The 27444-nt window shown below is 42.5% G+C and overlaps 2 protein-coding genes and 1 pseudogene across 2 annotated transcripts; 2 read left to right on the forward strand and 1 right to left on the reverse strand.

Annotated features, from left to right (window-relative positions):
* The first annotated feature begins 13393 nt into the window (after window positions 1–13393).
* On the forward strand, window positions 13394–15165 carry LOC108287113 (lysine-specific demethylase 4E-like). Its single transcript, XM_017505284.2, is given in 2 exon segments — window positions 13394–14460; window positions 14463–15165. Coding segments are annotated over 2 exon segments (1467 nt in total). The 5' UTR covers window positions 13394–13448; the 3' UTR covers window positions 14918–15165.
* Window positions 15166–18459: 3294 nt separating this feature from the next.
* Window positions 18460–21813, reverse strand: LOC108287108 (annotated as a pseudogene).
* An 840-nt stretch (window positions 21814–22653) lies between these two features.
* LOC108287109 (lysine-specific demethylase 4E-like) lies at window positions 22654–24589 on the forward strand. The gene has a single exon (XM_037730204.1). The coding sequence runs from the start codon at window positions 22685–22687 to the stop codon at window positions 24587–24589; it is 1905 nt and encodes a 634-aa protein (XP_037586132.1). The 5' UTR covers window positions 22654–22684.
* The last annotated feature ends 2855 nt before the right edge of the window (window positions 24590–27444 follow it).

Consider the following 27444-nt stretch of genomic DNA (forward strand, 5'->3'; position numbering starts at 1 on the left):
AATGCATGAAATATATGTAGATACTAGCATATTTTATCATTTACTGCCATAAAATATACACACCTCTGTTGTAAAAGCTTAATCAGCACTTATACACACAGAGACCATACACGGTGCCATTTCCAGTTGAGATAAATATTTAAAAAGTAAAGATTCAGTATTAAATTATAACTGCATAAAATTAATGTTAGTACCTACTGCACTATCTTAAGAATTTTGCAGCCACCTCATGCTGCTATTGCAGTGACCTCAACTAATGCTAGTGTCCACTGAAAACTCTGGGAGACAGTAATCTCCACATAAGCAAGTTTTCTCTTCAACATGTTGTGTACTGCAGTAAATAGTGATCTCTCCAGGCTCTTGAGTATTTTTCATTGTGTTTAGTGCAATATCATAAAGCTTAAATAACACCATAGGGCTCATAGGATGTACTGCTACTGATGCCAGAAGTGTCCCCAAGAAGCAGAGAAATTGTCATGACAGGGTGAGAAAAAGCTGAGTTGATTGATGCATGTTGTGGATGGAGATCTGTAGCATGCTTGCCTGCCATTCCAGACAATTTATTTAGTGAACACAGGAGGTAAACTTAAAGTATCCACAAGTACAGGACAGTACTGTAAATGCATTCTCTCTTTTTTATGATTTTCTTAAATACATTTTGTTTTCTCTGGCTTACTTTATTGTAAGAATGTGATTATATAATACATGTAACATAAAATCTATGTTAATCAACTGGTTATGTTATTGGTAAGACTTCTAATCAACAGTAGGCTATTAGTTAAGTTTTGGGTAGATTCAAAAGTTGTATGAGGATCTTCAACTGCAGAGGGGTTCAGCATCCCAAACCCCTTTTTGTTGAAGGGTCAACTATACATATATCGGTGTCTGACCTCTGTATTCTGTACTTAGATGTATTATTAATTTCATCTCAAACATCATGGTTTGACAAGGGAGATGTCATTTGTCTTTTTACTTTTTTTAAGAAATCACTTTGGAGATTCTTGTTTGTTGACTCCAACACTTGCTATCACCTTGATCACATTACTTAATGTCCTCATGACTCAGTGCTGTCATCTGAAAAGTAGAGTGAAGATTTATCTTATTAGCTACTGTGAAGATTAAATGAGTTCTTCTACACAGATTAAATTGAGCAGTGTTTGTAATTTGATAATCACCATGTACGTCAGCTATCTTGAATAATATTCTTACTGTTAGAGTTAAAGAGGAATTTCTGTTCATCAAAAAATATGAAGAAAGAGGGAAATAAGAAATCAAGGATTGTGAGCAGATATTGTATTATTCACATGCAATATGCAGTATATATAAGGAGCTAGTACAGAGATAGCAAATCACTAGGGAAATGGATGAAAGACTGTTTTCATTGGTTCTTGTGCTATTCAAATATAACCCTATTGATGCTCTAATATAACCCCATCAATGCTTTTGTTTGTTTTGTACTTAATTATATCTTTAAGTTCCAGCATTCCAAGATGCTCTAGACTCTTTGTGTATATTTTCTGCACAGGTTTAGAAACTTTATTTCTTCATCAGTATTGACACTCTTCTATTTTCTTTGCCAGTACCAGATTGCAGTTTTATCAATCATCTTAATTTTAGTCTAGATTTCATTTTGTTTATTTATAATTCTATCATCTTTTTAACATTTTATTTCCTTTTTTGCTTTTTGCTTTTAAAAAAATTGCTGGATTTCAACATAAAAATCAATAGATTTTTAGAAAATATGGATATTAATTTTTAAATAAATATGGGTCAGATTCAGTTTTAAAATTGATGACCTTCAATTTTATTTCAGTGAGGTCAAGATTATGCTCAATTAATTAACCTATGGGATTTCAATTAATATTTATTTGTAGGCCTGCACTGGGAAATTTTTGTAATTGTGTTTCACATACCGAAAAGCCTTTTCCATTTAGTTACTGGTTGTTGCAGGTATAAATGATCACAGTTGCTAAGTTTGTTTTGCAAATTATTCGCCTTTGTCCGCTTCTGCGACCAGTGCTACGCCCAAGATGCCAAGGCTGCCATGGACAGGGCAGTGCTGGACGGATGCTAGCTGAGAGTGCAGGTGGCGCACTATGGCCGCCGCTGAGACAAGGCGCTGGGACCTGCTCCGCAGCCGCCAGGGAGCGCCACGTGGCAGGTCCGGGGGACACACACCCTACTTGTCGACACACCCTACTTGTACTTTGACATGTGGAAGACCACCGGGGGCAGCGGCTACGGACGGCGCAGCCGCCCCGATCCCGAGGTCCCAGCTGCTCCACGTCCGGCAGTCTCTCTGCTTGCAGACGATCTGCCTACAGGTAACCTCACTACAGCTGGTCTCGCTATATCCGATCTTCTTACAGTCGATCTCCCTGCAGCCGGTGTCCGTGCAGCAGGTCTCCCTACAGCCAGCTTCTCTCGAAGTCTGGATCCCGCACTCGCTCTCGCTCACCATGAACCTCCAAATCGAGTTCTCGAGAAGATCCAAGTCCTCTGTCTCCAGATCTCGCTGACGGTCCACGTCCCCATTTACGTCTAGGATTCCTACCGCAGTATCCAGGAGGGAATCCAAATCCAGGTCGCTAGCCAGGAGTCCTCCCAAGTCTCCTGAAGGGGAAGGACAAGTGTCCTCCTAGGAAAATGATCATCAGCTAACGCGTGATAGAGGACTTGGGGAAAAGGACGGCATACACAGTCCATTGAAGCAGAGTCCCTGGAATAGCGACTGCCTATGGAAAAGGTTGTGTTAGATTTGTCTACATTTTTTGCCAGTTTGAAGAGTTGCATCAGGTGGCAAAATTCATTTTATGCGCCATTTTTTGTTGTTATTCACATTTTCTTCTAATTTAGTGAGATGAAAGACTTTAGATTGAATTTGGATATTTGAGGGAAAAATTTATATGTTTTTGCTGTTGTTGCTGTTGTTGTTTTTAAGATGAAGTCTCGCTCTGTCTCCCAGGCTGGACTGCAGTGGCGCCATCTCCGCTTCATGTAACTTCTGCCTCCCATGTTCAAGCGATTCTCCTGCCTTAACCTCCCGAGTAGCTGGGATTACCTGCGTCTGCCATCACGCTGGGCTAATTTTTGTATTTTTAAGAGAGACAGGGTTTTGCCATGTTGGCCAGGCTAGTCTAGAACTCCTGGGCTCAAGTGACCTGCTCACGTCGGCCTCCCAAAGGGCTGCGATTACAGGCGTGAACCCCTGCGCTGGCCTATATTTGATTCTACAGTGCTGACATTTTTTGGTGTGAAATGAACAGGGTTTTTTGTGGCCTCCTGACTCTTAAGAAACGTGTGCAGCCATTACACACAACCTAATGCTGTCACAACATTGCCTCAACATTGCCTTCATTTCTTAAAGTCAAAAACCTACAAAAGGTGGTGTAAATGTGCATGTGTAATGTTATTACTTTTCAATCTAGCTGGTGATATGATCCAAATTTGCATAAAGATTTTTCTGGTGAAAAGACTGGGTTTTTGGCAAACACAATTCTAATCTCTTCTGTTTTTGTGCCCTCGGTCCAGCTGCATAGCAGTTGAGTAATGCTGGTTAGCTGTTAAGGTGGCCTGTTGCAGTGCAGAGTGCTGGTCTGTTTCCTGTTTTCTTCTGAGTGCTCCTGGGGAAAGACGCCCAGTCCTGAAGAACAAGTGGCTGTCCAGTTAAATGCCTGACAACCTTGCAGGTGAATAATGGAGCATGCGGTTAGCACATCTAGCTGATGATAATCACACACATCCCCCCTCTCTATTCTAATAGATGGCAAATTTGATCATATCAATATGTAAGAACTTAAAATATGGAGAATGTTATGGAAGAAATGGTTTTAACTTTGTAAGGACTTATAACATGGCACTTCTTTTTGAGCATGAATATTTTTTACTATAACCATGTTTACACATTGAATTAAAATGTTTTCTTGGTGTTATCTCTTCTCAAAATAAAATTAGAAATCTTTTTGGTAAAGTAGGTTGTTTTATTTTGCTCTTAGACTACTTTCTGATATTTCTACTTTTGAGAAAACTATTATACCGAGATTTTCATAAGATTCAATTATAATTTTTAAAAAATTCCTCCAAGGCTTTTAGCTATGTGCTTTATTATTTTATCACAATGTAGTTTATTTGAACTTTCTCTCTTTTCTCTGTGATTTTTTTTAACTTCTAAAGCTCTTTTTAAAGAATCAGATTTTTGATTTTTGTTATTACCTCTGGGTATTTTATTTTCTTTTGTAATTGTTTCTGCTTATATCTATATTTTCTTTCCTTTTGAATTTTGTATTTTAATTTAATTTTTATTTTATTTTAGTTTATTGATTTCAGTGCTAAATTAATTCATTTTTGAACTTGCTGATTTTTTCTTTCAGTTCATTTAGATACTCCTTTTTTTCTGTGTTATGATTTGACCTTAAATCCTGATATTAATGCACCATAGCAATTTGCCATAATCAGTCCATCTTAGGTGGTGAAACTAATGGTCTCTGTGCAGTTGAAGCTGTGATTGAAGGCTGTGTGGCGTAATGAAGCTACTACGGTAGCTTAAAGCTACCTCAGTATTTTGGTTATCACACATTTATTTTCCAACATTGCTGAAGTATATTGGACTCTACCACACCTGAAGTTTGAAGATTTGGGAAGAAAATACTGGAAGAACCTCAGCTCCCTATCTGATAAAAACAGTGAACAATGAAATCCTGGACACGTGGGAACAATTTAGGACTTTCTAGAGCAGGAATGTGAAGTTGTCATCGAAGAAGCTGTCAACACATCCTACTTGTACTTTGGCATGTGGAAGACCACCTTCCCTTGGCACACTGAGAACACGGACCTTTACAGCATCAACTACCATCACTTCAGGGAGACCCTGCCTTGGTACACAGTGCCCTAAGACCATGGCCAGCACCTGGAATGCCTGGCTAGGGAGCTTTTCACAGGCAGTTCCCAGGGAAGTGAGGCCTTCCTGTGGCATAAGGTGGCCATCATCTCTCACACAGTTCTCAAGAAGAACGGGATCTCCTTCAATCACACGACTCAGGAGGCTGGAGAGTTCATGGTGACAGTTCCCTATGGCTACCACACAGTCCTCAACCACAGCTTCAGTTGCACAGAGACCATAAATTTCACCAACCAGGATTGATAGATGATGGCAACATGGCCTCTCAGTGTAGCCGTGGGAAGGCCAGGGTGACCTTTTCCTTGGATGCCTTCATGTACATCATGCAGCCTGATCACTATGCGTTATGGAAAAGCTAGCAAGATGGGGCCATTGTGGATCAAAGGGAGGCCAGTGTGCTGGCCAGCCACGAGCTTGTTAACTGGTGCGAGGACATTGCACCTGGCCTGAAGCTCCTCTTTCTCACTGTGGACCTGACCTCTTCTAGGCCTGTGGTTGTGGGTGGTGGGACCCACAACTGAGCCCATATGTACCAGTTGCAGTTTTCTTGATGCCCCTTGGCAATCTAGAAAACTGATGCCCATCCAAGGGTTACTACCCCTAGAGGCCTTCAGGAACACATCATGACCCAGCACCTATCTTGGGACTAGTTGCCCTGGTTCTCTGCCTGTCACCTGGCAGACATGGTAGTGGTGGTCTTCTTCAGGAACTGGAAGCTCAGGAGGGGATCCTCCAGTCTCCCACCAAGTGGCCCAGCACACAGAGCTCTCGATCCCAGGGCTTAGCCCTTACTTGGAATGAAGCTTTGATAGACAAGCTTGCATCTCCCAGGCCTGCATCTCAGCATCCCACCAAGGCTTCCAAGAGCTGCAGTGCCCCCGTCTTCAAACTTTGGAGAGACCCAGGATCAGATGCTTTGATTGTCCTGCCTGGCCTGAGTCTGATATACCCAGACAGCATGACACTGAATCACCCTGACTGTGTTCTACCGATTCCTCCCAACATCGTGTGCTGCTCAGCAGATTCTCTAGGGATGCTGCTTCAAGGTGCATGGACCGTTGAACCTGGCTGATGTTGTAGCAATGGACCACTCTTATACTTTCAGGATCTGGCCCCAGCTAAGGTTGTCAGAATATGCTGGGCCCCTGACTCATCTCCTGGGGCTGAAGCCAGACAGGGCTGCACCTCTGAACTTGGAGCTGTGTGCCTCTGATATATGATCTTAATCGTTTGAACCCATGGCTACTGAATATATTGCCAAATGTGGCCATCCCTCTGACCATAACCTCCTAACTCTAGGATCCAAAGAAGGCCCCAGCCTAGCACAATTTGAGCCTAGGCCTGTCTCAGTCTCTTTTATCTTAAAGAACTGATACATAGCCAAGGCGGCCAGAGGCAGTCTCCTGTTTATTAAATTTATTGTTCCTAGTGTGTATCTGCCAAGTAAAGGAAGGAAAATCCTGCAAACATATTTTCAAAATCACAATAGTAAAGGAGATATATCTAAAACTAAGTGATTTGAATGATTAAAAAGTAGAAGAATTGGCAAAACTATATCGAAGAAAATGCAAAAAAAAAAAAAAAGTAAAAGGGGTGATACATCTTAATATCAAAGAAACAAAGAAATGTAGACCAAGGGATTTAGAAAAACTCTTTATAATGCTAAAGACTAAATTTCACAATGAAAATACAGCCTTTATAAATAGCCATGCAACATTTTATTTGTTACTTACTTTTGTTTTGGTATTGTGTGTGTGCATATACAGTATTGTATATAGTATATAAGTGAGTATATAGTATACTATATAGTATATATATAAGGATATAATGTACTATGTATACTATATACAATAGTGTGTATATACTATCTATAGGCACATATAGTATACTATATATACACATATACTATATATGAGAATATAGTATATTATATATGTGATATGTATACTATATATACACACACTAATGTGTATATATATGCACTATACTAGTATATATATATGTATTATACTATAGTATATATAATATACTAATGTAAAAACTAATTTATAGCAAATGTTTAAATAGATCGCCAGTCAAGGCAGATGCAAAGGATATTAATGATGTTCAATGAAGAATGTGAAGTCTCTAAAAGGTGATTCAAATAGTTTTACCAGGGACTCACAAAGACATGTTTACACAAGTTTTCATAACAGCACCATGCACATAGCCAAAAGGAGGAAACAGCCCAAGTGTCCATCCATGGATAATTGGATAAACAAAATGTGGTATATACATACAGTGGAATATTATTCAACCTTGAAAAAGAAGGAAATCGGATACATGCTGCAACATGGAGGAACTGTGAGGACATCATGCTAAGTGAAATAAGTAGAAATAAAAGGACAAATATTGTAGCATCACACTTATATGAGGTACTTAAAATAGCAAAACTATTAGAAAAATAAAAAAGGAATATGAGCAGCTGGGGAGGCTGTAATGAGCTCCTACTGTTTAATGGGTAGAGTCCTAATCTGTGATGGTAAAAAATATCCAGAAGATAATCTTGTTATACACTATATAGCATATGTATGTAACCATTTTCACCATTTTAAGAATATAGTTTAGCTTATTTAAGGACAAAATTTTGGTATACCCATCATCACTTTCTATCTTCTGAACAACATAGCTTGTACTCCTGTATCAAATACATGCACACCAGCATCTATGACTATTCTGGAGAATTTGTGTCTCTCAGTTCCAGCCTAGGTCCTAGGTTTAGCAGTCTCACATTTCTTTCAATATTCCCTTATCGTGGATGCCTCCTTGGCTTTGAAACAGCATTTTCAGTCTTCACATAGTCAGTAGAGCTGGGGAGAGTTGTGCTCTGCATCTTTTTATTTCTGCTGGCATAATTTACTATGGGTACCACGTGGCTCTGTGGGAAGCTGGGCATGGTGACCAGTGGCTGTGTGGAGCCAGGAAGCTCTTGCCGGGCTCACAGACAACACCATACATCAACTGAAGCTCATAGAATCCCTTTACCCAGCACAGGATGGGTAGTGCAAAGCGTGCAAGCTTCTGTAAGAGTGAGTGTGGCTGGGTAGGAGGTGCTGCTTCTAGTGGGCTTTCTTCTTCCTGGCCTTCTGCTTGCAGAGGTTGCCAAAGTCATAGGCTGAGTGCTTGCCCAGAGAATCCAGAGGCAGGTGTCCCAGGCCCCTGTGCTGGGCTCAGGCAGTGCTTGGGAGGGAGTTACCTAGGGTGGTTTCCATGGTGGGCTTGTGCTTCCAGGAGGAAATCGGGAGGAGCGGGCATAGGCTGCAGGGTCCAGAGAGGATTTTACCACAGAGGTGGAGAAGAAAGTTCTGGTAAAGTCCATTTTCCTCCTCTTTTCCTCCTCAGGACAAGCTCCATGAGGACATATGCAGCTTAGGGTCAGGAGGTTGAGATCCAGCCTAGAACACATGTAAGTTTGATTAAGGAAAAATTATAGTTTGTAAGAAACAAGTTGGGGTAGCATTTGAAAAACCGGAAAATTTAAGTCACTTTATCGTGTTGAAGACAGAGAAAAGTGGAGACATATAAGGATATAGAAAATAAACCAGCTTAATAATAAGGTCAATCTATGCACCTGGTAACAGAGAATACTTTTTTTCAAGTGCCAATGAATGACTCACAAAATTTGACAATATATTGGGTGAAAACAAAACATCAATAACTTATCAGAAGAAAAAGAAAAAGTCAATACCATGCAATAAAACTAGAAATTGATTTTAAAAATCAGAAAATGTAGAGATGTTTTTTCCTAAAAGGCAAGCATTCTTTATTGGGCAAGCTTTAGATAAAAGGAAAACACAAGCCAAAACTGCCAATTCTACTGGCTTTTCAAAGCTGTGGGTTATTTGACATTGTTAATTCATTGACTCAACAAGCAAGTCTCCAGCAGGTGAGCAAGACAGTTTCAATCAGCAATGCGTAATGTGCAGAAACTAAGGCAGGATTGGATGACAGAGGAGAATGGGCAGGGGATGCCTGAGCTGCCGGGCTCAGATAGATTCACAGAGCAGGGGACCTTTCTGAGACCCAGTTGACATAATGGAAAGTCCAGAGCAGATTGTTCCACTTGCAGGGAATAGCAAATGCAATAGACCTACCATGGAAATTAGTGACTTTTTTTTCCCAGGAATACTAAAGAAGCTCATTTGTGCCTTGGACAGAGAGGGGAAGGAAGAGAGGCTGGGGGCAGAGCATGTCAGGCCTTGTGTCTCATGTTAAGTGTATTATTTGGTGTTCCTTCAAGTGAGAAGACATTAGAAGCTTGAAACAGCAGTGCAGAAGATGTGATTGACACATTTAAATAATCAGCGTAGTGGCTCTGTGGAGAGTATGGAAGTAGGAGAAGCAGACCATTTATAATACAAGTCAGAATGACAGTTGCTTAGACTTGTTAGTTTTGAAAATGCATAGCCAGCCTCATCAACATAGCAAAACCTAGTTCCTGCAAAGGAACAGTTAAAAAATTACTGATGTGGTGGCACACACCTGTAGTCCCAGCTACTCAGGAGGCTGAGAGAGGAGGATCACCTGAGCCTGGGAGGTCAGGCTGCATTCAGCCACGATGGCAGCACTGCAGTCTAGTCCGGGCGACAGAGCCAGACTCTGTCTTTAAAAACAACAACAAAATGAAAGTGCACAAAAGTGGACAGAACATATTTTGGAAATCGAAAATGATAGTTTTCATACAGAAAGAAACATTCAGAGAAGAAAGCCACCTTGCTTGTTAAGTATTCTACTTTAGTACAACCCTTCCTTTCTTCCCCTGTCGGAATTTCAGTAGGGCTCTAAATTCTAAAGTAAGAGTAATTGGTGCTTCTCCGAGGTTTTCAATAAACGTTGGAAAAACCCATATCTTTCTGCCTCTCCATTCATTGGGCAAACTTCGTCTTTCTTAATGTAACAAGAGAAGGAAGTGTATTCTTTGATAAATTCAACCTGAGAGATGAACTCAGAGACTCCAGGCACATAGGAGGATGGAATAAGATGCCTGGCTGACATGGGGTTAAAGCTAATGTGGACATGGTGGGAGCACAAGATAAAACAGGCTGCATTCACGGGAAGGGAGTAGCCCTAGAGAGCTGCTGGACCCACAACACATCTTGCATGACCAAGGAATAAACTTTTATGTGTTAGGTAAAAGCCTCATTGCCTCTGGACTGCAGTAGGCAAACAGCCTTCAGCCACAGACTGCTGCCTCACCCAAGGCCATGCCTCTTCCCGGTTTGGCTGACATCCCATGACTGCTCAGTGCTGGAGGATAAAGCTTGGCTTTCTCTGCTCAACCCAGGACAACCCAGCAAAGCTATTTGAGCTCTAGAGCTCCCTGCAGGATTGGCTGCCTATCTTTGGTTCTAACCCACAGATCAACATTTCCCTGTGCTCACACCTGCTTCCTCCTCCTCCCTTTCTCAGATATGGATCCCAAGGACAGTCTTTAAAAACGATCTTGGTGCTGAAGTCTTAGAGTCTGCTCTTCAGTAAACCTGACCTGCAACTGTATTTTAGGTTTCTTTGTGTTTCAAAGACATAATTTCCTTGAGAGAATGAAGATCAATCACCCCTGCCAAAATTATCGCCCTTCTTTGTGTGGTTATTTACTGATGTGAGGAGGCTGAAATAGCCACATGGGAATCTCAGCTTCCTATGTATGGCATTATTGTTGTGACTCCATTGAAAACATGTTTCTTCAAACACCAGAAGTCACAAGGACAAGAAGCAAACATCTTAGCTTTCACATGATAGAACAGTACTAGTTTTAGGCCTGAAGTCTGGATTTACTGGAACGATGCGTTCTATTAAATCACGTACACTGAGTGAAGAGATGCCCAAACAGGCTTTGTGTGAACAACTTGGCTGTTTATTCACCTGGGTGTGGGTGGGCTGACGCTGAAAAAGGTATCAGCAAAGGGCGGTGGGATAGGAGTTGGTTTTATAGGTTTGGGGTGGGTAGTGGAAAGTTACAGTTTAGGGCAGTTTTTTGCAAGCTTGGAGGGGGTTGTAGGTTTGCAAGCTGGGAGGGGGTCATAGGGTGTGTAGTCACAAGGTTGACCGAGGTCTGTTACAAAGTCCAGTGGCCTTAGGCATGTGCCACCACGCCCAGCTAATTTTTCTATTTTCAGTAGAGATGAGGTTTCGCCATATTGGCCACACTGGTCTTGAACTCCTGACCTCAAATGATCTACCTGTCTCAACCTCCCAAAGTGCTGCTGGGATTAAAGACATGAGCCACTGCACCTGGCCTAATTGTGCCTGGCCTAATTCATTTATAATTCTTATGAAAAAGAGTTTTGTCACTTCTCAGCTATTTGTTAATTTATTTAATTTTTAATTTATATCAGTACGAACCCATAAATACTTGTTTCATACTTGGATCATAATTCAATTTATATATTTTCTTGCTCAACTTGGAGATTTGGTCTTTGGAAGTTGTTTTCCTTGTGCCCCTCAAAGTAGCCCCATCTTTGACTGTGTGTATTTACCGAGTTTTTATTTTTCACTACTGCAAATGCTTTGGTCTCTGTCTGCATATTACTTGCCCAAGGCTAGCAAGCGTTTTGCTTATCAGTGCTGCCACTTATTTATTTTTTCTTTAGAAGTATCAGATTTCAGTTTTATTAATTATCTTTATTTCAATATACATATTCCCCTTTGCTTATTTATCCATTATTATTTTTACATTTCATTTTGTTTTGCATACTTTTTTGTTTTTAATCACTGCTTGAGTTCAACCTGATCAATAAAATTTTAGAAATGTGAATATAAATTTTCAAATAAATATGGTTGGATTCAGCTTTTGTATTGTTCACTTTCAATTTGATTTCATTTTGGTCAAGATCGTGCCCTGTATATGCATTCTATGGAATTTTAATTTGATATTTACTTTGTAATCCTTTATTGGTAAATTTATCGATTAAAAATGTTTCTTGTGTACTGAAAAGCATTTTCCATTTGCTTTTTAATTGTTGCAATTTCGCTCCTCAAAGTTCTTAAGCTTGTACATATTATAATAACATTACTAATTTTCTACTCTGCTCTATTGGTTTCTGGAAGAACACTGATAAGAAAAGCATTAAAAACTCCCATCAAAATTGTATATTTTACTGTCTGACCTTACAACAACTCTCAGTCTTGGCTTTCCATGTGTCAGTGCTATTTGGTTAGGGTCATAGAGTTCATCACTGTACTATTCCAGTGAATTTTTCTACTCCATAACTGTAAAATGTGCCTTTTTAATTCTATAACTGAATTGGATATTAATATTGCTGCTTTAGCTTCTTTGGTTTAATGTTTGTTGGAGTTGCCTTTTTCCATTCCTTGGTTTTTAACCACTTAGCTTCATTGTGAGATTGCTTTAATATGTAAAATAAAAGGGAGGGACTAAAATAAAAGGGTGGAAACCTAATCTGGACCCAGCCTAGTGATTACATTAGCTGGGCACTGATTGGGTTAGGATGTTGCCCATGTGTAAAGCCAGGGTCTTTGGAATGTGGGGCTTTATTTAGAGTTTAGCTACTACCAGGAAAGTTTCTCTTTGGGTCCTGGAGTATTTTCATATGGAATTGTGAGTTTTTGGCAGAAGGCGGGTAGTTTTATTTCTCTGTTGGAGCACTTTTGGATATTGATATTTGTCCTACTGAGAATATTAATATCACCAAGTTGTTAGTAAGATTTTGTTAAAAATTTTAAATCATCTCCACCAGATTTTTAGCTATTCTGCTTGTTTCTTACCACAATGTGTTTTGTTTGTACTTTATTTTCTTTTCAGGCCTATGGCTTTTTACTTCTCATCACGTTTTTTTGAAAACTCAGTTCAATTTTTGTCATCATTCCTATTGGATGTTCTGTTTACTTTTGCAATGGTTTCTGCTTTTGAATTTATTTTCATTGTTTCTTTTGATGTTAATGCATCTAATTTCTTGAGTGGAATGCTCACTTTTTTTCTCTTTTAAACTTGATCATTTTTCATCTTAGTTTGATTAGCTGCTGCTCTTTTTCTGTTTAATGATTTGACCTTATATCTTGATGTTAACATAGCATATGCTTTAGTTTAGCTTAATGTTAGCTGAGTATTTCTTTTGTGTGGTCATACACATACTTAAAAAATATGAATATTCTGTATTTTTGTTGTTGTGTTTTAGGTGTATTGTTTTGACTTCCTAGAGGAGAGGCCCAGGTGCAGTGGAGTTAGCCGCTACTCCTGCACCGAAACCTGAGAATCAGGAGAAGTCTCACAGAGACACCCTCAGTTAAGGAAACTCACAGGGCTGCAGGTGAAGCTGGGACATACTCTACTTCTTTGGACAAAAATATACTGACTAGAGTGGAATCCCCCTGGTGAGTCTGAAAGCCAGTGAGAGGTCTCACTTGTTCAAAAGTTCAATTCTGAATTACTGCCTCACAGATAAACCAAAGCATTTTGAAAACCAAAGGGGAGAAAATAAAGCATTCTCCAGCACGCTCAGTTATCTAGAAGACGCCTAAGAAGTTGGGAGTCAGCTGTTTCTTCTGTGCAGCCATGAAGTCTGTGCACTCTGTTCCCCAGAACACGAGTTGTACCATCATGACTTTTTACCCAACCATGGAAGAATTTACAGATTTCAACAAATATGTTGCTTACATGGAGTCCCAAGGCACACACCAAGCTGGCCTCGCCAAGGTAATTCCACCCAAGGAATGGAAAGCCAGAAAGACTTACGATGATATTGAAGACATCTTAGTCACCACTCCCCTCCAGCAGGTGACATCTGGGCAGGGAGGTGTGTTTACTCAATACCATAAAGAGAAGAAAGCCATGACGGTCGCGAAGTATCGCCATTTGGCAAACAGTAAGAAATATCAGACTCCACCACACCGGAATTTTGAAGATTTGGAGCAACAATACTGGAGGAGCCACCCCGGTAATTCACCAATTTATGGTGCTGATATTAATGGCTCCTTATTTGAAGAAAACACTACACAATGGAACCTAGGACACCTGGGAACCATTCTGGACCTGTTGGAGCAGGAATGTGGGGTTGTCATCGAGGGCATCAACACCCCCTACCTGTACTTTGGCATGTGGAAGACCACGTTTGCTTGGCACACGGAGGACGTGGACCTTTACAGCATCAACTACCTGCACTTCGGGGAGCCCAAAACATGGTACGCAGTGCCCCCAGAACATGGCCAGCGCCTGGAGTGCCTGGCCAGAGAGCTTTTCCCAGCCATTTCCCAGGGCTGTGAGGCCTTCCTGCGCCACAAGGTGGCCCTCATCTCCCCTACCGTTCTCAAAGAGAATGAGATTCCCTTCAATTGCATGACTCAGGAGGCTGGGGAGTTCATGGTGACCTTTCCCTATGGCTACCATGCGGGCTTCAACCATAGCTTCAACTGTGCAGAGGCCATCAATTTTGCCACTCCACGATGGATTGATTATGGCAAAGTGGCTTCACAATGTAGCTGTGGGAAGGCGAGGGTGACCTTTTCCATGGACGCCTTCATGCGCATCCTGCAACCCAAGAGCTACGAGCTCTGAAAACACAGGCAAGACGGCCATTGCGGATAACAGAGCCCAGCGTTGCAGAAAGCCAAGAGCTGAGCAACTGGAGGGATGACGTAGTACTTAGGAGAGCTGCTCTGGGCCTGAGGCTTCTCTCAAACCTCACGGCCAGGTGTCCCACATGGCCTGTGTCCCCAGGGCACCGTTAAAACCCAAAAGGCCGTGGCACTGATGCTGTGCCTGGATCCACATTCCAAAGCTCTGCATATCATACCCAGACCCAGTCACTTACTCTGGGGACATCAGCCTGGGTTCTTTTCCCTTCCACTGGAAAACAGGGTTCTTGTGGTCATGGTCGTCATCCTCGAGAAATGGAGGCTGAGGAGACAACTGTCCAGTCTGCAGCCAAGAGGTGCCTTTCAGTGGGTACAGGGAGCAGAGCTCGAGGCCACAAGCCTCGGCTCCAGCTTGCTGATGAAGATTTGGTGTCAGACGTGCCTCTTTGAGTGGGGGCCTTCAGCATCTTGTCAAGGCTTCCAGCTGTTGCTGTGTCCCTGATCTTCAACTCCTGGGGCCCCCACTAGATCCTAATGAACCCATGCACCCTGGCCCATGCCTGCTATCCCTCAACGGCACTTCTAGTAATTTCCCTGATGTTGTCTGCATGACTCCTCCCAATGTCATTGTGCCTTTGATTAAGTTGTCCAGGGACACTAATGGGGACTGGAAATCTCTGGTGAACATGGCCAAGGTTGCAGCAATGGCCTCTAGGGTTCTGGCCCCAACTAAGTTTTCCAGAATTTCCTGTGCCTCTGACTCATCTGCCAGGCAGAGATGCATCATTGAATTTGGGGATATTTTTCTCCAATGCATGATCAATCTTCTGGACCTATGCCTATTAAATATGGTGCCAAATGTCAGTGTCTCTCTTATCCCAACCCCAGGAATCAGAGAAGACTCCCGTTCAGCACAATTGTAGCCTGGGCCTCTCCCCAGTGAAGATTCTTTACCTCCAATTACTGACACATTTCCAAGGCCCCCAGATACTGTCTCCTACTGTGAAAACCAGGGCTCCTAGGGGCCATTGAAGTCCTCTCCCTAAAGGTTGCCATAGGTTCTTGTAGTACCTCTCAGGGACTGTCGGTCTACTCCTAATCATTGTGCCTGTGATCTTCACCATGGCCCAGATGCCATGGACAGCACTTGTTTCTGATGTTCCCCTTAGGATACCACCCTTACAGTGCTATGGGTCCAGATCCCATGGTAATTTGGGCCCACAATTGGATGATGCTGAGAATCTGACTGAGCCTCTCACTTTTACCTCATCTGGTGCTCTATGTCTCTGACTCTGGATTCCACTGAACATTGTCTCTGACTGTGGATTCCACTGGACATTGCTACAGCCCCAGTGAGGTTCAGGGCTTCTCTTCAACAGCAACATTCCCTTCACCCCAGGCCACCATCCACCGCTCGTGCACAAATGGCACCTTTAGACCAACTGAGTCACTTAGCCACTTATGGCTTCAGAGATATTTTGTAACTGTATTGATGTTTATTAAATTTGCTGTCTCTAATGTATATCTGCAAAGAAAATAAAATTCTTAGTACATGTTCCTAAAATTAGAATAAATAAAATAGATATATCAAAAAGAAAGTGATTTAGAAAAGTGATTGAGATAAACGAATGGTGAAACTATACCAAGCAAAGAACAAACATAAAAGTAGATCTTAATATATGGCAATCCTATGTTGCTTCCCCTTTCACCATGATTGTAAATTTCCTGAGGCTTCCCCAGAAGCAGAAGCTCTTATGCTTCCTGTACAGCCTGCAGAACGATGAGCTAATTAAAACTCTTATCTTTATAATTTACCCAATCTCAGGGATTTTTTTTTCTCAAAGTAGTACGTAGCATGGATCTTTACAATACAAAATATTAAATTTCACAATGAAATTATAGCAGTCACGAATATTCAAGTAAATTTGACAAAGTAAAAATTATAGTAGATAAAAGACAAGGGTAAAGAAAGGGATTAAAAATAGGAACATTTAAGTCACCAGTATGGTTTGGATATGTGTTCCTGCCCAAATCTCGTGGAATTTTAATCTCTAATGTTGGAGGTGGGGCCTAGAGGGAAATGACTGCATCACTATGGTGGTTCGTCATGAATGACTTAGCACTATCCCCATAGTGCTGCTCTTGTGATCAAGTTCTAGGAGGATCTGATTGCTTAAAAGTGTGTACCACCTTCCCCTTCTCTCTTCCTCCTGCCCCAGCTGTATATGATGTGCCTGCTTCCCCTTTCACCATGATTGTAAATTTTCTGAGGCCTCCCCAGAAGCAGAAGCTCTTATGCTTCCTGAACAGCCTGCAGAACCATGAGCTAATTAAAACTCTTATCTTTATAATTTACCCAATCTCAGGGATTTTTTTTTTCTCGAAGTAGTTTCCCTCTCTCTCCCAGGCTGGAGTGCAATGGTTCAATCTTAGCTCACTGTAACTTCTGCCTTCTGGGTTCAACCGATTCACCTGCCTCAGCCTCCTGAATAGCTGGGATTACTTGAGATTACTGGCACCTGCCACCACACCCAGCTAGTTTTTGTATTTTTAGTGGAGATGGGGATTTCATCATGCTGGCCAGGCTGGTCTTGAACTCATGACCTCAGGTGATCCACCTGCCTTGACATCCCAAAGTGCTGGGATTATAGAAATGAGGCACTGCACCCAGGCTTCAGGTATTTCTTTACAGCAATGTGCGAATTAAACAGTCACCCACCCAAAGCAGAAAAAATGGAGATATCTAAGGATATGGAAAATTTAAACTATATTAACAATAAGGAAGTATTGACATACTAGATGATAAAAAATACTTCTCTCTTCAAGTGCCAAAAAGCCAAATTTTCACAAAACAATAAATATCTGTTACATGCATAAACTCTGTGCAGCAAGAAAGTCTGATTTGTGACCTTGAAATTTACTTAACCTTATGACTCAGTTTCCTCAACATAAAATGAAGATAGCACCTACCTCTTGTGTTCAATTGACAGTTCTGTGAATTAATATATGCAATTTGTTAATATCAATGCTTGGGACACAAACATTATTGAAGTGTATCTGGATTTAAAACCTAATAAAATACATAAAGGAATATATGAGATTTATTCATAATAGTGGTGAGGAAAATCTGTAGCCTTAAGTATTTTCTCCATCACATACAAAGAATGAATTAGCTGGATTTAATTTCTAATGTCCAAGTTAGGAAAAGATAAACTGAAAGTAGCTGGAAGGAATTGATGCACCTATATACAGCAATTAATGAGTTAGAATAACTGTAAAATAATATACTAAATCAACACAAAGCACCAATGATACAGATTTTTTGTTAGAAAAGTTAACTTACTAAACAGAAAATTTAAGACATAAATTTCTGTGTATGAAATACGGAAAGATGGCAGAAGATCTGCCTATTCAAAAATGACAAGAATTAGACAAATTCACAGAGGAATTGTATGACATCTTCATTCATAGTATACCTAGGCCTTTAAAATGAGGGGAAAAAAATCATGTTTTAAAATAAGTACATCATTGATAGAAAATCCTTTCAGTTCAATGAGATACTCCTTTTATCTATGTTATGATTTGACCTTAAATCCTGATATTAACACGCCATACTAATCTGCCATAATCAAGCCATTCTGGGTAGTGGAACTGATGGTCTCTGTACAGTGGAAGCTGTGGTTGAAGACTGTGTGGCATCTCTAAGCTACTAAGGTAGCTTAAAGCTCAGTATTTTGCTTGTCACACATTTGTTTTCAAATATTCTGAAATATATAGGGCTTGACCACACCAGAAATTTGAAGATATGTAATGAAAATACTGGAAAAATATCAGACCCCTGTTTGATGAAAACAGTAAACAATGGAATCCTGGACATGTGGGAACAATTTAGGACTTTCTGGAGCAGGAATGTGAGGTTGTCATAGAAGAGACCCTACCTATACTTTGGCATGGGGAAAACCACCTTTCCATGGCACACACATATCATTTTCCTAGGAGGACACTTGTCCTTCCCCTTCAGGAGACTTGGGAGGACTGTTGGATTGCAACCTGGACATGGATTCCCTCTTAGATATGGGAGAAGACTCCTGGACATAGATCTAGACCTGGACAGTGAGCAAGATCTGGAGACCTCAGAGGATTTGGATGTTCGTGGAGAGCTGGATTTGGAGGTCGATGGGGAGCAAGAGGGAGACCCAGACTTCGAGTGAGAGCAGCTGTTGCGGGAAGACCGGATGTAGGGAGACTTCCTGTATCGAGACCCCCTGTAGTGAGATCGGCTGCAGTGAGGCTGGCTGTAAGATCGACTGGAGGGAGATCAGCTATAGTGGGTTCTCCTGTAAGGAGATCATCTGTAGGGAGATCATCTGTAGGGAGATCCTCTGTAGGGAGATCGTCTGGGGGGAGATGGGCTGTAGTGAGATCCCCTGTAAGATCGTCTGGAGGGTGATGCGCTGTAGGGAGATCTGTTGTAGTGAGATTCTCTGTAGGGAGATTGGCTGTAGGGAGATGGGTTGTAGGGAGATCTTCTGTCGGGATATCCTTTGTAGGGTGATCCTCTGTAGGGAGATCAGTTGTAGTGTGATCCTCTGTAGGGAGATCGTCTGTATGGAGATCGGCTGTAAGGGGATCCTCTGTAGTGAGATCTTCTGTAGAGAGATCCTCTGTAGGGAGATCGTCTATATGGAGATCCTCTGTATGGAGATCGGCTGTAAGGGGATCCTCTGTAGTGAGATCCTTTGTATAGAGATCCTCTGTAGGGAGATCGGCTGTAGGGAGAGCGACTGTAGCAAGACCTCCTGTAGCGAGATTGGCTTAGGGACCTGGAGCAGCTGGGACCCCGAGATCGGCTGTGGTGTCGCCTCCTGGGTCTGCAGCTCCACGGTCCGTAGCCACCGACCCGGGACCAGCTGCATGGCGCCCCCCGGCGGCCATAGCGAGCCACCTGCACCCGCAGCTCACATCCGTCCAGCCCCACAGCGTCCACGGCGGCCTCTGCAACCTCCGCATCGCGCTGGTCGTGGAAGCGGAAAAAGGCAAAGACCCGGGGCGCCTTGGTGTGGGGCACCCGCGGAGTGCACACGTCCCACGCGCCTCGGGCTGTCGGGAGAGGCGCCATAGGTCAGGTTGTCCACTTTGAGGGTGATCATACCGTCCACGTCGGGATGAGGACGGCCGCAGCTCACCGCTCCCAGAGCAGGGCCGGGGAACTGGCGCTGCCGGGGCGCGGGCGGTGAGACCCGCGTTCCTCTCCAGAGGTTGCGCCCCGGCTGGGGACGCCAGGAAAGGCTGGGCTGAGAGGCGGGCGGCCAAGCTCCGCAGGGAGCGCCCTGGAGCAGCAACTCGCGAATTCCCAATTCCAGGCCAAATACTCCAGGACCCAGAGGAAGGTTTCCTCTTGGTGGCTGAACTCCAAATGAAGCCAGGGCCCAAATAAATAAATAAAAATCCTTTTTGTTTTTAAAGTTTTGAATGACAAGGTCTCACTGTGTCATCCAGGCTGTTGTGCGGGGACGTAATCATAGAAAATGTTTGAGATGATATGAACAATACATCTATGTACAGAATACAGAGGCCAGCACAGACACACGTACAGTTGACCCTTGAACATAACCAGTTGATTAACATAGGTTTCGTTTGTTACATACATTCTATAATCGTATTCTCACAATAAGCCAGAGAGAACAACATGTTTTTAAGACAATCATAAATAAGAGAAAATACATTTGCAATACTGTACTGTATTTATGGATACCTTAAGTTTACTTCCTGCATTCTCTAGAGTAGTCTGTCTGGAATGGCAGGCAAGCTGCTGCCGATCTACAACATGCATCAAGCAACTCAGCTTTTTTTGTACGGTCATGACAATTTCTCTGCTTCTTGGGAATACTTCTAACACCAGTAGAGACACTTCCTTATGGGTTCTATGGTGTTATTTAAGCTTTACGATATTGCGCTAGACACGATGAAAATTACCCGAGAACCTGAAAGATTACTATTTGCTGCAATTCACAATTTACTGAAGAGAAATCTTGCTTATGTGGAGTAGTGTCCCCCAGGCTTTTAAGTGGACATGGGGCACATTTGAGGTCACCGCAATAGCAACATGAGAGAGCTACAAAATTCTTACAATAGTGCAGTACGTATTACCATTAATTTTATAGTTATGAATTAATACTGAATATTCACATTTATTTATGTATATATTTTTAAGACAGTCTGGCTCTGTCATATATATACGTATATAAGAAAGAAAGAAAAATGAGGTTACATCATGTATGTAAAAAAATATGTAGATACTAGTGTATTTTATTATTTGTTAACATAAAATATACACAACTCTGTTGTAAAAACTTAATCAGCACTTACACACACAGAGACCATGGTGCCATGTGCAGTTGATATATATATATATACACACACACATATATATATATATATATACACACATATATATATATATATATATATACACATATATATAACAGAGTCTGGCTCTGTCACCCAGACTGTAGTGCAATGGGCTGATCTCGGCTCACCGCAACTTCTGCCTCCCAGGTTCAAGGCATTCTCCTGCCTCAGCCTCCCGAGTAACTGGGATTACAGGCATGAGCCTCCACGCCTGGCTAATTTTTGTTTTAGTGGAGACAGGGTTTCTCCGTGTTGGTCATGCTAGTCTTGACCTCCCAACCTCAGGTGACCCACCTACCTTGACCTCCCAAAGTGCTGGGATTACAGGCATGAGCCACTGAGCCCAGTCTGTTTATATTTATCTTAACACATACGGCACCATGTATTGTCTCTGTGTGCGTAAGTGCTGATTAAGTTTTCACAACAGAGCTGTGTATATTTTATGGTAATAAATGATAAAATACACTAGTAGAGACGAAGTCTCCCTCTGTTGCCAGGCTAGAGTGCAGTGGTGTGTTCTTGGCTCATTGAAACCTCCACCTCCCCCTCCCAGGTTCAAGTGATTCTCCTGCCTTAGACTCCTGAGTAGCTGGGATTACAGGCATGTGCCACTGCCAGCTAATTTTTGTATTTTTAGTAGAAAAGGAATTTCACCATGTTGGCCAGGATGGTCTCAATCTCCTGACCTTGTCATCCACTCACCTCGGCCTCCCAAAGTGCTGAATTACAGGCGTGAGCCACCGCTCCAGGCCAGTTTGACTTTTAATTACTTAGCATTGTTCTAGGATTGATTTAAAGGTAAAATAAAAGGGAGGGGCATGAATGGGTGGGATGCCTAATCTGGACCCAGCCCCGCGATTACATTGGCTGGGGACTGATTGGGTTAGGATGCCATGCAGGTATAAAACCAGGGTCTTTGCAACCTGGGGCTTCATTTCGAGTTCAGCTACCAAGAGGAAACCTTCTCTCTGGGTCCTGGAGTATTTTCATCAGGAATTGTGAGATTTTGGTGGAAGGTAGGTGGTTTTATTTCTCTGTTGGAAGTCTTTTTGGTATTTGTCTTACTGAGAAAATTATTATCCCACAAGTTGTTTGTAAGATTCAGTTAAAAATTTTAAAATATCTCCACCAGATTTTTAGCTATGCCTCCTAAGTTATCTCAATGCATTTCATTTGTATTTTCTTTTCTCTTCATGCCTATGATTTTTTACTTCTCACCATCTTTTTGAAAAGTCGTTTTAGTTTTTGTTATCATTCCTATTGGGGGTTCTGTTTCCTTTTGCAATGGTTGCTGCTTGTGCCTTTACTGTCATTGTTTCCTTGAATGTTAATGTATCCAGTTTCTTGAGTAGAGTCTTTAATTCATTCCTTTGCAAACATGATCGTTTTCCCTCTTAGTTTGATTAGATGCTGCTCTTTTTCTGTTTTATTATTTGACCGTATATCCTGATGTTAACCCAGTATAACCTTTAGTTTAGCTTAATGCTAGCTGAGTATTTCTTCTGTTTCGTTATAAATGTATTTTCAAATATTCTGTATTTTGTGGTGTTGTTCAGGTTTATTGTTTTGACTTCCTGGAAGAGACACCCAGGTACAGTGGAGTTAGCAGCCTCTTATACACCCAAGCCTGAAAATCAGGAGAAACTTCACAGTGATACCTCTAACTGAGGAAACTCACAGGGCTGCAGGTGGAGCCTCACAAATAAACCATAGCATTCTGAAAAAGAAAGGGAGAGAAAGACATTATTCCCCAGCACTCAGAGGACGCCTAAGAAGTTGGGAGTCAGCTGTTTCTTCTGTGCAGCCATGAAGTCTGTGCACTCTGTTCCCCAGAACACGAGTTGTACCATCATGACTTTTTACCCAACCATGGAAGAATTTACAGATTTCAACAAATATGTTGCTTACATGGAGTCCCAAGGCACACACCAAGCTGGCCTCGCCAAGGTAATTCCACCCAAGGAATGGAAAGCCAGAAAGACTTACGATGATATTGAAGACATCTTAGTCACCACTCCCCTCCAGCAGGTGACATCTGGGCAGGGAGGTGTGTTTACTCAATACCATAAAGAGAAGAAAGCCATGACGGTCGCGAAGTATCGCCATTTGGCAAACAGTAAGAAATATCAGACTCCACCACACCGGAATTTTGAAGATTTGGAGCAACAATACTGGAAGAGCCACCCCGGTGATTCACCAATTTATGGTGCTGATATTAATGGCTCCTTATTTGAAGAAAACACTACACAATGGAACCTAGGACACCTGGGAACCATTCTGGACCTGTTGGAGCAGGAATGTGGGGTTGTCATCGAGGGCATCAACACCCCCTACCTGTACTTTGGCATGTGGAAGACCACGTTTGCTTGGCACACGGAGGACATGGACCTTTACAGCATCAACTACCTGCACTTCGGGGAGCCCAAAACATGGTACGCAGTGCCCCCAGAACATGGCCAGCGCCTGGAGCGCCTGGCCAGAGAGCTTTTCCCAGCCATTTCCCAGGGCTGTGAGGCCTTCCTGCGCCACAAGGTGGCCCTCATCTCCCCTACCGTTCTCAAAGAGAATGAGATTCCCTTCAATTGCATGACTCAGGAGGCTGGGGAGTTCATGGTGACCTTTCCCTATGGCTACCATGCGGGCTTCAACCATGGCTTCAACTGTGCAGAGGCCATCAATTTTGCCACTCCACGATGGATTGATTATGGCAAAGTGGCTTCACAGTGCAGCTGTGGGGAGGCGAGGGTGACCTTTTCCATGGACGCCTTCATGCGCATCCTGCAACCAGAGAGGTACGGGCTCTGGAAACACAGGCAAGGCTCAGAAATCCAGGAGGAGAGCACCTGGAGGGAGGACATGGCACTTAGGAGAGCTGCTCTCGGCCTGAGGCATCTCCCGAACCACATAGCTGGCTGTCCCACACAGACTGTGTCCCCAGAGCTCAGTTACAATCCTAAGGGCCTTGACATCGATTCTGTGCCAGAATCTGAAATCCAAACCCTAGGAACATCAGCCTGGGTTTTTCACGCTTCCACCGGAAGGCAGGGTCCTTGTCGTGGCCGTGGCCGTGGCCTTGGTGGAGGTCGAGGTCGAGGTCGTGGTCGTGGTCGTGGTCGTGGTCGTGGTCGTGGTCAAGGTCATGTTCGTCGTCCTCGAGAACTGGGGACTGAGGAGACAACTGTTGAGTCTGCAGCCAAGAGGCACCTCTCAGTGCAGACATGGAGCAGAGTTCAAGGCCGCAAACCTCACTTCCAGTATGCTGATGAAACTTTGATGGACAAACCCACATCTTTGAGCAGTGGCCTTCTGCATCTTGCCAAGCCTTCTGGCTGCTGCTGTGCCTCTGATCTTCAACCCTTGGGGCCTCCACTGGATCCTGATGAACCGATGCACCCTGGCCCATGCCTGCCATCCCTTGACCACATTGTTAGTAATCTCCCTGATTTCCTCATCACTCCTCCCAATGTCACTGTGCCTTTGATTAAGTTGCCCAGGGACACGGGTGAGGACCAGAAAACTGTGCTGAAACTGGCCAAGGTTGTAGCAATGGACCATTCTTATGCCTCTAGGGTTCTGTTCCCAACTACGTTTTCCAGAATTTCCCGGGCCCCTGACTCATCTATTGGGGCTAAAGCCAGACAGAAATATGCCACTGAATTTGGAGATATTTTCCTCCAAAGCATGGTCAGTCCTCTGGACCCATGGCTGTGAAATACGGTGCCAAATGTCTAGTGATAACTCCTGCTTATGCCAACCCCAGGAACGAGAGAAGATTTCCGTTCAGCACAGTTCTGGCCTGGGCTTCTCCCCATTGAAGACTTTTTATCTCCAATAACCAACACATTTCCAAGGCCCCCAGATACTGTCTCCTATTGTGACAAGCAGGGCTCCCAGCAGCCACTGAAGTCCCCACCCTAAAGGTTGCCACAGGTTGTCGTAGTACCTCTCAGGGACTCTGTCTACCCCTGATCATTGTGCCTGTGGCCTTTACCATGGCCCAGATGCCATGGACAGCACTCGTTGCTGAAGTCCCCTCAGGATACCTCCCTTACTGTGCTGTGGGTCCAGATCCCACAGTAATTTGGACTCACATTGGATAGTGCTGAGAATCTGACTGAGCCTTTCATTTTTACCTCATCTGGTCCTCTGTTCTCGGACCCTGGATTCCACTGGACATTGCTACAGCCCGAGTGAGGTTCAGGGCTTCTCACAATCCTTCAGCTGCAGCATGCCCTTTACCCCAGGCTGCCATCCACTGCTCATGCACAAACTAGACCTTTACACCAACTGAGTCTGCTCATGAATTCATGGCCCCAGAGATATTTTGTAATGTTATTGATGTTTCTTAAATTTGCAATCTCTAGTGTGTATCTGCAAAGTAAAGAACATCTTTAATACATGTTTTTAAAATTAGAATTACATAAAGTGATGTATCAAAAAAAGTGATTTAGAAAAGTGATTGAAATAAAGTGATGGGCAAAATTATGCCTAGCAAAGAACAAACATAAAAGTAGAGTCACAAATTTTAATATCAGTCTAAGTCGAATGAAGACCAAAGGTACATAGAAGGCTTCTCTTTAATGTAAAAGGCTAAATTTCACAATGAAACTGCAGCACTCCTGAATATTGAAATAAGTTTGATAAAGTATGACTTTACTATATAAAACAGAAAGAGACTCAGTAAACGGGTACATTGAAGTCACTGACATGGTTTGAATCTGTGTTCCTGCCTAAATCTCATGTGGAACTGTAAATCCCCAATGCTGGATTTAGGGCCTGGTGGGAGGTGACTGGCTCATAGGGGCAGTTTCTCATGAACTGTTATGCACCATCACACTGGTGTCGCTCTCCCATTAGAATTCTCACAAGATCGAATTGTTTAAAAGTGTGTAGCACCTCCCCACCATCTCTCTTGTTTCTGCTCCAGCCATATAAGATGTGCCTGCTTCTTCATCTTCTGCCAAGATTGTAAATTTCCTGAGGCTTCTCCAGAAGCAGAAGTTTCTATGCTTCCTATACAGCCTTCAGAACAATGACCCTAATAAAACCTCTGTTCTTTATAAATTACCTAGTCTCAGGTATTTTTTTTATAGCAATGAGAGAATGAACTAATACAGCAAATTGGTACCAGCAAAATCATAGCTACAAAGATTTCTGAAAATGTAAAACTAGCTTTAGAATTGGATAATCAGCAGAGGTTGGAAGAGTGTAGAGGGCCCAGAATGCTACAGGAGGTTGAGGGAAAATTTGGAACTTCCTAGACACTTGTTATATTGTGATCCAAATGCTGATAGTGATATGGAAAATGAATTCCAGCATGAGTAGCTATCAGATTGAGAAGAAGAATTTATTGGGAACTGGAGCAAACTTTACATCTGTTAGGTATTAGTCAAGAGGTTGGCTGCACTGTGCCCCTGCTCTAGGGATCTGTGGAACTTTGAACTTGGGAGCAATGATTTAGAATATCTGGCAGAAGAAATTTTTAAGCAGCAAAGAGTTTAAGATCTAGCCTCTCTACTTCTAACAGCCTATATTCATATTCATGAACAAAGAAATGACCTGAAACTGAAACTTACATCTAGTTCCAGTGAAGAGAGTAGAAAAGGGAAGCAGAGTAGTTTAAGAAATTTGCAGTCGGGCCATGTGGCAGAAAAGAAAAGCATGTTTTCAGGGGAGGAATTCAAGCTGGCTGCAGAAATTTACATCACTACAAGGAAGGCAAGTACTAATAGCAAAAATAATAGGAAAAACACCCCAAAGGCATATCAGAGACCTTCCTGGCAATGCTTCCCACCACAGGTCTGGAGGTCTAGGAGGGCAGATTATATGTTGCAGTGTGAGAAGAGCATGAGATTTAGGAGGCGGCCGGGGAGGATTGATACGGTTTGGATATGTGTCCCCATTCAAATCTCATGTAGAATGGAAATCCTCAGTTTTAGAGGTAGGGTCTGGTGGCAGCTGATTGGCTCATGGTGGCGATTTCTCAGAAATGGTTTAGCACCACCCCTCTAGCGCTGTTCTTATGATAGAGTTCTCACAAGAACTGGTTGTTTAAAAGTGTGTAGTGCCTACCCCCTCTCTCTCTTCCTCCTGCTCCCACCATGAAAGATGTGCTGACTTCCCCTTTGCCTTCCATCATGATTGTAGGTTTCCCGAGGCCTACCCAAAACCAGACACTGCTGTGCTTCCTGTGAAGCCTGTAGACCTGTGAGCCAACAAACGTCTTTTCTTTATATATTACCCAGGGATATTCTTTGTAGCAAAGTGAGAATGAACTAATATAGTCACCTTATTCATCTAAGCCCGAAAAAAATGGAGAACCCTACGGATATTAAAAACTTAGACAACATTAACAATAAGGTAGAATTGACAAACCAGATGATAGAAAATAAATTCTTTTCTTCGGGTGCTGTTGACAGCTGTCATGATACCTCTGGTCTTTGTCTTCTTAGTAGAAAATAATTTAAATAAGAGACACACGGCAAAAGAAGTACAGCATAGAGTAATTTATTGTGAAAGAAAAAGGATATTTGGAAAGTTAGGTGCAGAATATATCATACACATTG

This window comes from Cebus imitator, unplaced genomic scaffold (assembly GCF_001604975.1).
Source record: "Cebus imitator isolate Cc_AM_T3 unplaced genomic scaffold, Cebus_imitator-1.0 Scaffold336, whole genome shotgun sequence".
Classification (NCBI taxonomy): Eukaryota; Metazoa; Chordata; class Mammalia; order Primates; family Cebidae; genus Cebus; species Cebus imitator.